Source organism: Capricornis sumatraensis, chromosome 15 (assembly GCF_032405125.1).
Source record: "Capricornis sumatraensis isolate serow.1 chromosome 15, serow.2, whole genome shotgun sequence".
NCBI classification, from domain to species: domain Eukaryota; kingdom Metazoa; phylum Chordata; class Mammalia; order Artiodactyla; family Bovidae; genus Capricornis; species Capricornis sumatraensis.
In genome coordinates this window covers 46,049,684-46,062,471 of record NC_091083.1, presented here as the reverse complement: position 1 = coordinate 46,062,471, position 12,788 = coordinate 46,049,684, and the positions used below count along the sequence as shown (strand labels likewise).

At 38.1% G+C, this 12,788-nt stretch overlaps 1 protein-coding gene across 1 annotated transcript in view; it reads left to right on the top strand.

Moving 5' to 3' along the window:
- TASOR2 (transcription activation suppressor family member 2) overlaps positions 1–12,788 on the top strand; it is a 67,787-nt gene that overhangs the window by 13,780 nt on the left and 41,219 nt on the right. The window contains exons 4-7 of the mRNA XM_068986764.1: positions 4,034–4,167; positions 10,990–11,135; positions 11,427–11,522; positions 12,593–12,665. Of these exons, the coding sequence (XP_068842865.1) occupies positions 4,034–4,167; positions 10,990–11,135; positions 11,427–11,522; positions 12,593–12,665 (449 nt within the window). The remainder of the gene's footprint in view (positions 1–4,033; positions 4,168–10,989; positions 11,136–11,426; positions 11,523–12,592; positions 12,666–12,788) is intronic.

Here is a 12,788-nt window from a genome sequence, read left to right as displayed (position 1 = left end):
TACCACTGAGCCACTTTCTATGGGGAAGCTCATGGAAAGAAGGTAGTTAAGTACTAAATGATTTAGTGGATTAGACAGTGCTGAAGAGAATAAGCTAACAAGAGAAGCAAGCTGATTTCCTTCACAGAATCTGGGACAGGATCAGGATATAGAGGTACCAAGCTTTTCTCAAGGTAGAAATACTGGTGGAATAGAAATAGAAGTGATTGATCCTCTTCACTCCACATACCCAGATAGCCACCTTCCTTCTACCCTGACAGAAGACTGAAGGTTTATAGTCAGGAGACATGAACTAGGCAGGCTCTAGATAACTGAGGTTGGGGTGAAGATCCTAAATAAAGATAAGGATTAAGTGAAAGTTAACATATGGAATGGTGAAACCAGAGCTGTCTTTTTCTGCGTGGTTCTCAGAACTAGTAGTCAAGCTTTTGTGTGTTATAGTGTGCTAATTGCTCAGTCATGTCAGACTCTTTGTGACACCATAGACTGTTGCCCACCAGGCTCCTCTGTCCATGGGATTCTCTAGGCAAGAATACTGGAGTGTGTAGCCATTGCCTTCTCCCGGGAATCTTTCCTACCCAGGGATCAAGCCCGGGTCTTCTGCATTTCCAGCAGATTCTTTACCATATGAGCCACTTATGCTTCCCCTCAACAGGGTATTAAAGGATTCTTTTCTGGGGAAACTTTTCAACCCACAACAAAATACTTAACAGATAGGACTTTTTGAGTTCACTTGATTAAAGCAGCAGCTGCATCACCATCAGATCTCCTGCAGGAATGACGGCTGCTGGTCAGGAAGTGGTGCTCATGCGTTAGACTTTCAGTCAGCTTTAAGTGCCTCACAGTTAAACGTAAACAGACAGCCAAGGATCACCAGTCATTTGTTGGAAGTCTCTAACACAGAAGAGACCAAGCAGGAATAAACAGGTAGAAAATAAAAGGAGCTTGGTAGAAATTAGATTTACTGCAGGTAACAGGAGAAACTTTAACAAAATGAAACAGTAGTATCTTTAAAGAGAAAAAAGAAGATATAACTTACATGAAAGAAGAGATTCTGTTTTTTAAAAGAGGAATTATTCAGAAAACAGGAAGAGATTAGATAATAAAGCTGAAGAACTCTCCTAAAAACAGCCACACCAATTAGAATCTGGAACACGATACAGTGGGTACATAATGATACAAACAGCCACTGTCATTGAGATGGGATATGTCATGAAATGTTTCAGAGAGGCACTGATACTTGAAATCTGAAGGAAGCCAAAAAAGGGGGCGACTAGTGTATATGTTTTCAAGGCAGTAGAAGTAGGAGCAGATGCAGAGGTAGAAGCATGATACACATGAGGAACTGCAAGCAGTTCATTATTTGGGAAATTCAATATGTTTCACAAAAAAATAATGTATAGTTATACATACCTTTTTTCAAAAAGGATTTGAGGTGGAGTTGTGTTGATTTATTTAAAATTCTTTAGAAAAGTAGCAGTATTGATAGTAGCCATTCATTATGTCGAGAGGAGAATTAAGTTGTGAGTCAGGAGACCAGGATTCTAGTGTAGACCTACCACTGACTTGTTCTAAGACCTTAGTGTGATGATGTCAGTGACTGCCTTCCAATAATTATCTCCCCTTTTCTTACATTCCCCCAGATCACAATTTTGCCTAGATTTGGGGGGAATTTCATGCTTCAGGAGTAGCATGGGAGGATGAGAGTGGTGGGGCTATGTGAATATTACTCTAAGTTCATTACAGTAATTCTACTCTCCTTGGTTCGTGGCTGTTTTAGTAAAAACGTGACTCAGTTCTGACCAGTAAGGTGAGAATGGCCGCCTGCAGAGAGAATTCTGGGAAAGTTTTCTCACAAAGGACAAAGGAAAAGATACTCTCTCTCTGCCTTCATCTTATTCTAGCTCTGAAGATGTGTTTGAGTCCAGTGTAGTGATGCAACAGAGCAGTTTTCAGTCTTAAGGGTTCCCTCCTTTGCTCCTTCATCCAAGGATTGTTTTTAAAAATATGGTGCCTTTATTGCTACTCCTCTTGTAACTTGCAAGTGTAATCTGGCTTGGGAGGGTCTTGACTTCCACCTCTTTGAGGTGGAAGAGGTTTCCAACTCAACTGGTTTCCTCTTTGAGACCACTGTCACCAGAAGACACAACCCTTGCTTCCCAGAGGTCACTCTAGGAATATTTTGTGAGCACATTCTAAGATCCCTGGGCTTCACAGGCACTTTCATTGTAAACACTTTTTCAATGAGACAGTTTCATTTGTCTCATGAAATCCAAGGTATAGCATAGTACTAGATACATAATAGTCAGCACTAACAGTTTCGTTTAATGAAGGTTGAATCATATACTACACAATTGCACTCATCTCACACACTAGTAAAGTAATGCTCAAATTTCTCCAAGCCAGGCTTTAGCAATACGTGAACCGTGAACTTCCAGATGTTCAAGCTGGTTTTAGAAAAGGCAGAGGAACCAGAGATCAAATTGCCAACATCCACTGGATCATGGAAAAAGCAAGAGAGTTCCAGAAAAACATCTATTTCTGCTTTATTGACTATGCCAAAGCCTTTAACTGTGTGGATCACAATAAACTGGAAAATTCTGAAAGAGATGGGAATACCAGACCACCTGTCCTGCCTCTTGAAAAATTTGTATGCAGGTCAGGAAGCAACAATTAGAACTGGACATGGAACAACAGACTGGTTCCAAATAGGAAAAGGTATATGTCAGGGCTGTATATTGTCACCCTGCTTACTTAACTTATATGCAGAGTACATCATGAGAAACGCTGGGCTGGAAGAAGCACAAGCTGGAATCGAGATTGCTGGAAGAAATATCAATAACCTCAGATATGCAGATGACACCACCCTTATGGCAGAAAGTGAAGAGGAACTAAAAAGCCTCTTGCTGAAAGTGAAAGAGGAGAGTGAAAAAGTTGGCTTAAAGCTCAACATTCAGAAAACTAAGATCATGGCATCTGGTCCCATCACTTCATGGGAAATAGATGGGGAAACAGTGGCTGACTTTATTTTTCTTGGCTCCAAAATCACTGCAGATGGTGATTGCAGCCATGAAATTAAAAGACGCTTACTCCTTGGAAGGAAAGTTAGGACCAACCTAGATAGCATATTAAAAAACAGATATTACTTTGCCAACAAAGGTCTGTCTAGTCAAGACTATGGTTTTTTCCAGTGGTCATGTATGGATGTGAGAGTTGGACTGTGAAGAAAGCTGAGCACCGAAGAATTGATCCTTTTGAACTGTGGTGCTGGGAGAGACTCTTGCAAGTCCCTTGGACTGCAAGGAGATCCAACCAGTCCATCCTAAAGGAGATCAGTCCTGGGTGTTCATTGGAAGGACTGATGCTGAGGCTGAAACTCCAGTACTTTGGCCACCTCATGCGAAGAGTTGACTCATTGGAAAAGACCCTGATGCTGGGAGGGATTGAGGGCAGGAGGAGAAGGGGATGAGATGGCAGGATGGCATCACTAACTCAATGCACATGAGTTTGAGTGAACTCCGGGAGTTAGTGATGGACAGGGAGGCCTGACGTGCTGTGATTCTTGGGGTCGCAAAGAGTGGGACACGATTGAGCGACTGAACTGAACTGGATTTAAGGGTAGAGAGAAGTTTTATTTGTGTTCTGTTTGATTTTATTATTTCCAATCAGTAGAACATGGGTGTGGTTCTATGATCTCTTCACTTTGAGAGGCTTTTTTCCCCATCTAGGACTGTACCATCCTGATCTTGTCTGAAAGGTTTTTTTTCAATAAGGCAAAAGTGATTTCTATTTATTTCTGTGAAGAAAATTTCCTTTAGAAATTAAAGGATTGGAGAAACAACATTTCAGTTTATGTGTATTATTACTTCTTATAGAGCAAATCAGTAGAACTTTAGCCTTTAGCTCTGGAGCCTTGACAAAGTAAATATTACAAAATTGTACCTAATGCTCAGTAAACATTTATTTATATAGTAGATATGCCCAAAATAGAACTACTCACTTTATGATTTAATTTTTTCTTTTTTTGTTTTAGCATTTATGACATTAACAGAGAACAGGAGTATGTCAAGAATTCTGGGGGTATACTTGGTGAAAATGAATTAAGACCACCCTCCCAGCTGCATCCCCTCTTAGAGAAGACTGAGACAGGGTTCATATCAGAAAAGAGTGGGTATTAAACAAATGGTCTAAGTTATTGTTAATGAATCCAGAGTTGAACAATGCAATTTTTAAAATTTTAATTTACATCATGTAAATGCAAGGACTTGAAAAAAATTATAATTTCCAGTAGCTGCAAAATTTTTGTAATTATTAGTCCAAAATTGATAGGTTTTTTAAGTTTTTAATTTAAGGTTAATTAAGTTTTCAAATTGCATCAGAAAATATGTGTTCAAGAGAAATTGTCACTCTGTATTTCTTTGAAATTATTATTTATTTTACTTGATTTTAAGTTATGTTAAATAGTAGAAGTAATACATGCTTATATAAGAAAAATATAAATTGTAGTAACATATGTAAGGTAAAAGTACGAAGTCTTCTTTTTTGTCCACTCCCCAGTCACCATTGGCATAAACACTGTTAACTGTTGGATTTCCTATCTCTTTCTAGATCTTTTTCTGTATACTTTGAAACACATAATTTTTTTTACCAAAATAACATTATATAATGCATTTATTCACTCAATAGTATACAGTAGATATCTTTGTACATTAGTATATACAGATTTACTTAGTCTTTATTTAATAGTTGCAAGGTGTTTCCCTGTTGATTGCAGTTTAGGTTATCTCCAAGGCTTCCCCGGTGGCTCAATTGGTAAGGCATCTGCCTGCAATGTGGGATACCTTGGTTTGATCCCTGGGTTGGGAAGATCCCCTGGAGAAGGGAATGGTTACCCACTCCAATATTCTGGCCTGGCGAATTCCATGAACTGTATAGTCCATGGAGTCGCAAAGAGTCCAACAGGACTGAGCGACTTTCACTTTCACTTAGGTTATCTCCATTGTTCTTCGTGTTACAGGTGCTGGTATGTGGAACATCCTTGTACTTATCACCTCTGCACTTAGCTAATATTTCTGAAGAATAGATTTTCAGGAATGAAATGGTTATTTAGTATGCCCATTTTAAGTTTTTGTTACTTCCTGACAAACTGTGTTCTGAAGAAGTTGTATTTATCTTAAACTGGCAGTCCTTTGATATCTTAAAGGTATCAAAGATACCTTTTCAGATTAGGTGATTAAGGACTGGGCTGTTCCTTCAACAACTATCAAATAACCGAGGAGATAAACTATATAGGCATCTAGAGTGAAAATGCTATTGCTTAATCACAGACAGGATATGTCCAGGGGAATTGTAGAATTGGTTAGTTTCTGTTAGAATTATTGTGACACCTAAGTTGTTGCCATTTGTTCATCTCATTATTTGCTTTCAGACCAGGTGCTTATAAAATGGAAAACAGATGCTTGTGACATAGCATGAGAAATTGGTTTATAATTTCCTTGTCTCTCCTACTAGAAGTTAGAGAAAGAAGTGTCCCTCATGTCAGTCACTCAGTATCCCTGATGGAGTTTGAGATGGGGGAGATGACTCAGGGCACTGTGAGCAGAGTCCAACTTCTTGTGTCAAGCATGACCTAACTTTTAAGATAAAATCCAGAAATAGCAGAGCTGCTGCTGCTGCTAAGGCACTTCAGTCGTGTCTGACTCTGTGCAACCCCATAGATGGCAGCCTACCAGGCTCCCCACTCTCTGGGATTCTCCAGGCAAGAACACTGGAGTGGGTGGCCATTTCCTTCTCCAATGCATGAAAGTGAAAAGTGAAAGGGAAGTCGCTCAGTCATCTCTGACTTTTAGTGACCCCATGGACTGCAGCCTACCAGGCTCCTCCGTCCACGGGATTTTCCAGGCAAGAGAAATATACCCAAAGCCAGGTGCTACAGTAAAGAGCATTAACTCAGTTTTTACAGCCATTTTGATTGAACTTAAATTTTTTCCGTATGCACTCTGTCACTTAAGTCTTACGGGATACTCTTTACACTTTACAATCAGATTTTTTTCAAGTTACCCTCTTAGATGTTGTTTAAATTTCTCTGTGGAATACCCCCCACTTCTTTCTCTTAATATTCTGATACTCTTGAATGGTTTATAAAGCATGTGTATTGCTCAGCAAAAAAGATAAAACTATCCTTTTATTTAGTGCTCCTTGATTTGTACACTTGTTAGGGGGTTAAATGAGAGTGCGTTGTGTGGGCAGAGACTTCTCAATAAACATTCTTATCTATCTCCTTACATAAAGAGCAGGAAACTTGTACTTTCTTGAGAGTATAATCAAGGTTATTTATTATGAAATCATAAAAGATGAAGGATTTACCATGGTTTTCCATAAAGTTTTCTTTTGATATGCTTTTCCTTCTGTCAACTGTAAAAATTGTTACTTTTATAACATATGGCTATTGAGTGCTAACCTAAAAGGGGAAGCATTTTCAACCGTAAATAGTCTTAGAAATTACAATATGAAAGTACAAAATAAGTGATTTACTTGTTCTGCCTTGTTTATTTTAAATCATTACCATTAGTCATAGCTTTATTGGGAACTATATTCCCCACACTGTGTTAGACAGGTTTTTGTTTGTTTTTATTTAATTGCATTATTTCTCCCTTCAGTTTATTATTGTGCATTGACACTCAAAATTGGGGAAATATGTAGTATTTACTACTTCTGAAATTTAAAATCTGTGCCTATCTGTTAACATTGTGTACAATTTAAGATAGTTGGTAATCATAGTTTGTTCATTTCCAGAACTACAAGAGCCTTTGTATCTTGTAAGCAAAATCTTTCACAGATATGGAGCCTAAGTGAACAAAGCCATAGCTTTTTAATTACTGTCATTAGTGTTTTGCTATTTGAAGCTCTTCAGAATATCCTTTTCTTTTCTTTCTTTTTTTAATAACACTGGTATATTGATCCAGTATTCTTGCCTGGAGAATTCCATGGACAGAGGAGCCTGGCAGGCTACAGTCCATGGGGTCACAAAGCAAGTCGGACACAACTGAGGGACTTTCACTTTCACTTCATTATATAAATATTGAAAGAGAGAAGATGAAACTGAGGAAAAATAAAAATAAATGTTTCATCTTTTTTTTTCCTTCCTTCCTATTTATAATCTTTTATTTTCAATTCTAGGAAGTTTTGTTATTAAAAGCATTTTCAAATTACCTTGTGAATTAAAGTGTTAGGACAGTTTAGTACAAATTAATTTTACTGAAATGTTTGTTTTAATTTAATAGTTTAAATTAAATAGTTTAGGGTTTTTTTTAAATCTGTTGTTCATAAATTAATTTTATTTAAAAAGCTTATATTCTCCAACTTTTGAACTTTAATGTAATTGGCTGAGTTCTGATAAAAGTAGGAAACCATATTAACGTACTTATTTATACTGTAAGGTCAAAACTTCCAGTGTTATAAACATTACTCTGTTCTCTTTAGAAGTAATCCGTGTGTATCCTTTTCCCCACCTTGTTAAAGAGAATAGAGGGTCCAAATAGAAAGGAATAAACAAAGCAAACAGTTAAATGTTATGAGACTTCATTAGTCTCAGTTCTCGCTGAGTGAGTACTCGTAAAAAGGACAAAGGCCCAACCAGGAGAATTGCTTGATTGGGTCATTAATTCTCAACTATAGGAAACATGGCTTTCATAGGAGAGGTAGCCTAGCATCTCTCAGATGGTACGTGGGTATGGTTTGAAAAAAGCACTTTCCAAAAAAGTAATGAATTTTTATTTTCATAAAATGATGATTTTCTAGTACAATCCATAAGAAGTAAAGTTCAGTAGACATTTCCAGGCTGGTGAGGAAGGCTCAGAGAAAAACAATTTCTGATGTGTTTGCTGAGTGTGCAGTTCAGTTCAGTTGCTCAGTCATGTCCGATTCTTTGTGACCCCATGGACTGCAGCATGCCAGGCCTCCCTGTCCAACACCAACTCTCCCGGAGTTTACTCAAACTCATGTCCATTAAATCGGTGATGGCATCCAGCCATCTTATCCTCTGTCGTCCCCTTCTCCTCCTGCCTTCAATCTTTCCCAGCATCAGGGTCTTTTCAAATGAGTCAGCTCTTTGCATCAGGTGGCCAAAGTATTGGAGTTGCAGCTTCAGCATCAGTCCTTCCAGTGAATATTCAGGACTGATTTCCTTTAGGATAGACTCGTTGGATCTCCTTGCTGTTCAAGGGACTCTCAGGAGTTTTCTCCAGCACTACAGTTCAAAAGCATCAAATGTTCTGTGCTCAGCTTTCTTTATAGTCCAACTCTCATATCCATACATGACTACTGGAAAAACTATAGCCTTGACTAGACGGACCTTTGTTGGCAAAGTAATGTCTCTGCTTTTTAATATGGTGTCTAGTTTGGTCATAACTTTTCTTCCAAGGAGCAAGCGTCCTTTAATTTCATGGCTGCAGTCACCATCTGCAGTGATTTTGGAGCCCCCAAAAATGAAGTCTGTCGCTGTTTCCACTGTTTACCCATCTATTTGCCATGAAGTGATGGGATTGGATTCTGTGATCTTAGTTTTCTGAATGTCGAGTTTTAAGCCAACTTTTTCACTTCTTTTACTTTCATCAAGAGGCTCTTTAGTTCTTCACTTTCTGCCATAAGTGTGGTATCATCTGTGTATCTGAGGTTATTGATAATTCTCCAGCAATCTTGATTCCAGCTTGTGCTTCATCCAGTCCAGCATTTCTCATGATGTACTCTGCATATAAGTTAAATAAGCAGGGTGACAATATATAGCCTTGACATACTCTTTTTGCAATTTGGAACCAGTCTGTTGTTCCTTGTCCAGTTCTAACTGTTGCTTCTTGACCTGCATACAGATTTCTCAGAAGGCAGGTCAGATGGTCTGATATTCTCGTCTCTCGAAGAATTTTCCACAATTTATTGTGGTCCACACAGTCAAAGGCTTTGGAGTAGTCAATAAAGCAGAAGTAGATGTTTTTCTGGAACTCTCGCTTTTTCAGTGGTCCAGCAGATGTTGGCAATTTGATCTCTGGTTCCTCTGCCTTTTCTAAATCCAGCTTGAACATCTGGAAGTTCACAGTTCCCATTCTATTGAAGCCCGACTTGGAGAATTTTGAGCATTACTTTACTAGTGTGTGAGATGAGTGCAGTTGTGCGGTATTTTGAGCATTCTTTGGCGTTGCCTTTCTTTGGCATTGTCTTTCTTTGGGATTGAAATGAAAACTGGAAAACTGGTTTTCCAGTCCTGTGGCCACTGCTGAGTTTTCCAAATTTTGTAGCATATTGAGTGCAGCACTTTCACAGCATCATCTTTTAGGATTTGAAGTAGCTCTGTTGGAATTCCTTCACCTCCACTAGCTTTATTCGTAGTGATGCTTCCTAAAGCCCACTTGACTTCACATTCCAGGATGTCTGGCTCTAGGTGACTGATCATGCCATCGTGATTATCTGGGTCATGAAGATCTTTCTTGTATAGTTCTTCAGTGTATTCTTGGCCACCTCTTAATACCTTCTGCTTCTGTCATGTTCAAACCATTTCTGTACTTTACTGTGGCCATCTTTGCATGAAATGTTCCCTTGGTGTCTCTAATTTTCTTGAAGAGATCTCTAGTCTTTTCCATTCTATTGTTTACCTCTATTTCTTTGCATTGATCACTGAGGAAGGCTTTCTTATATCTCCTTGCTATTCTTTGAAACTCTGCATTCAGATGGGTATATCTTTCTTTTTCGCCTTTACCTTTTGCTTCTCTTCTTTTCATAGCTATTTGTAAGGCCTCCTCAGACAACCATTTTGCCTTTTTGCATTTCTTTTTCTTGGGGATGGTCTTGATCCCTGCCTTCTGTACAGTGTCACGAACCTCCGTCCATAATTCTTCAGGCACTCTATCAGATCTGATCCCTTGAATCTATTTGTCACTTCCACTGTATACTTGTAAGGGATTTGATTTAGGTCAGACCTGAATGGTCTAGTGGTTTTTCCCTACTTTTTTCAATTTAAGTCTGAATTTGGCAATAAGGAGTTCATGATCTGAGCCACAGTCACCTCCCGGTCTTGTTTTTGCTGACTGTATAGACCTTCTCCATCTTTGGCTGCAAAGAATATAATCAGTCTGATTTTGGTGTTGACCATCTGGTGATGTCCATGTGTAGAGTCTTCTCTTATGTTGTCAGAAGAGGGTGTTTGCTATGACCTGTGCATTCTCTTGGCAAAACTCCTATTAGCCTTTGCTCCCTTCATCCTGTACTCCAGGGTCAAATGAGTGTGCAGTAGTAGCCCCTTTCCGTGGAACCTCACAAACTTCCCTGTAGATTTGGTGAGCCACTGGGAAGGTTAAGTTTGTCAAAATGTGGCCTGCTGCTGCTGCTAAGTTGCTTCAGTCATGTCTGACTCTGTGCGACCCCATAGACGGCAGCCCACCAGGCTCCCCTGTCCCTGGAATTCTCCAGGCAAGAACACTGGAGTGGGTGGCCATTTCCTTCTCTGGTGCATGAAAGTGAAAGTGAAGTCGCTCAGTCACGTCCACTCCTAGCGACCCTATGGACTGCGGCCCGCCAGGCTCCTCTGTCCATGGGATTTTCCAGGCAAGAGTACTGGAGTGGGTTGCCATTGCCTTCTCCAAAATGTAGCCTAGATTTACAAAAACTTAGGAACAAGAAGCATTGATCTAAGCAGTCGCTGACCTCCAGCTTGACACTACAGATGCATCTCTTTTACAGCCTTGATTACAGCACCCAGCTTTAAACCTAAAGGGATTTACTCTTGCATTAAAAGTAATTCATCCATTGTTATAATCCATTTAGGTTATTTTCATTAAGTATGAGGTCTTTGAAGATAGTCCAGATATGATAGCCAGAACATAATGGAAATGTCTTTGTTATGCAGGAAGGAAATGAATGACTTGGTCAGTGATATTTAGTGTGCCACTTTCCCCAGCCTTTGGTTATCTTAAACAGTTGCATTATTTTTGTGTTTTACAGTTTTTGAGACAGTATCCTTGAGTTCAGACTCTCTCTTCCAGAGGACAGTTTCAATTCTCCATACTTCTTACTTGGACTCTGCATCTGAGCATGGTTTTCAGTACAGTGAAGTGACTTTGGTGAAAAATGACATTTTCTTAAATGAGGTGAGGTGCTTGGTACACCCTGTGTCTGTGGTTAGTTTTATTTTAGTTTTGAAGAAATAGACCCATCATTTTTTATATTTGAGCCTAGTTCTTCTTAGCTATCACATTTTAGCATGATAAACGATCCTTGGTAATAATCACTTGAAAGGTAATTATAATATATTCTAGGGAATAGAAAAATAATAAATTTCATTAGTCTTTTAGCAGGAGGAATTCAGTTGATGCATTTTTAAAAAATTAATTTGGAAGGCAAAATAACATGTTAATAACATTTGATTATTCTCTATACAGTACAAAGCTTTTTACCAAGAAAAAAAAGCAAGTAACTATACTCACGAAGAACTTCAAGAAACTTACGGGTTTCTTCTGTTTGAAACTGAAAATCAGGTAAGGAAATTTGGTTTTAGAGAATTAATTTTATGATATTAAGGTACAAAATTAATTATGTCATTAAAGTTAAACATTGATTCTATAAAACTTGTAACATTACCAGTTCATCAGTCTTTTTTAGGTAGCAGTGTAAATGACAATGAAATCTTCTCATGAAAGAGATTTGATTTCTACAACTTTTTAAGGTTTTCTTTAGTTTTATCTTAAATACATTTGTAAGCTTGTAGTGAGATTTCGATTAATACAGACTTCTTAAGTATTAATAATGCCTTTTAGTGGAGTGAATGGATATTTTTCCATCTGGATCATTGTTTACATAGATATCGTCTATTTCTCATGGAAGTTTTTTCAAGTTTAAATTACATGGTTTTGGGGATAAGATGAACACTTTCAGCATTCTAGTTACTTGGAATTGTTTCATGCTGTTTTGAAAATTGAACATATATATTGTTGCTTATACCTAAATTGTGGAGAAAGAAACTGCTGTGTGCAGGTATGTCTCCAAAGATGTGTGTGACTTCTAGATACACTTTCATCAGTGCCAGACATCTGTGATCCAGTTTAAAGTAATTCACAGGTAGTATTTTGGTTGGGATCATGATTTTTAAAGAATGGGGGTAGATTTGCTAAAGGATAGTGAACATTAGCATGTACCTTATGGTTACATAGTAATACCAGAGAGTTTATTTACTTAGTTGTTGACTTCCAAATAAGATATGTTAGGGGTTCATACTTTAAGAAAAAATAAAGGTCATCTGGGGGTAAGGCATTTTCAAATTTCGTGATTCCCAAGCTGTAATTGTAAAAGAAATCTTCAGGAGAGGACTAATCTGTGAGCTTGTTTAATTTGGTTTTGCCAATGACATTTTCGTTAGCAGAAATGGTAAAATTTCATGAAAAAGTTTAAATTGTTAATATTAACTGAAACACAATTGCTATACAGAAACTTGCTTTGTGCCCTGAATGCATATAGTGTACAGATTCTGTATTGAAAGTTTGTATGTAAATTATAGTTATTTCATTGACTCCAAAACATGATATAAGCAAAGTCCGATCTTTTGTTGAAGGCGAAGTTGGTATGTCAGCATGGACTCTGTGTGGGCAGCAGTGCTATCACCACTCTGGGAGACCCAGCGAAAGGTATGGTCTATAAGGAAGGAGAATTTCTTTTACAAGGGGAAGTGGAATTTAGTCAGTTACATAAGAGTCTGTATTAAAAGCTAGTTTCATTGATGATAAATAATCTTTGGAATCAGAACTTTA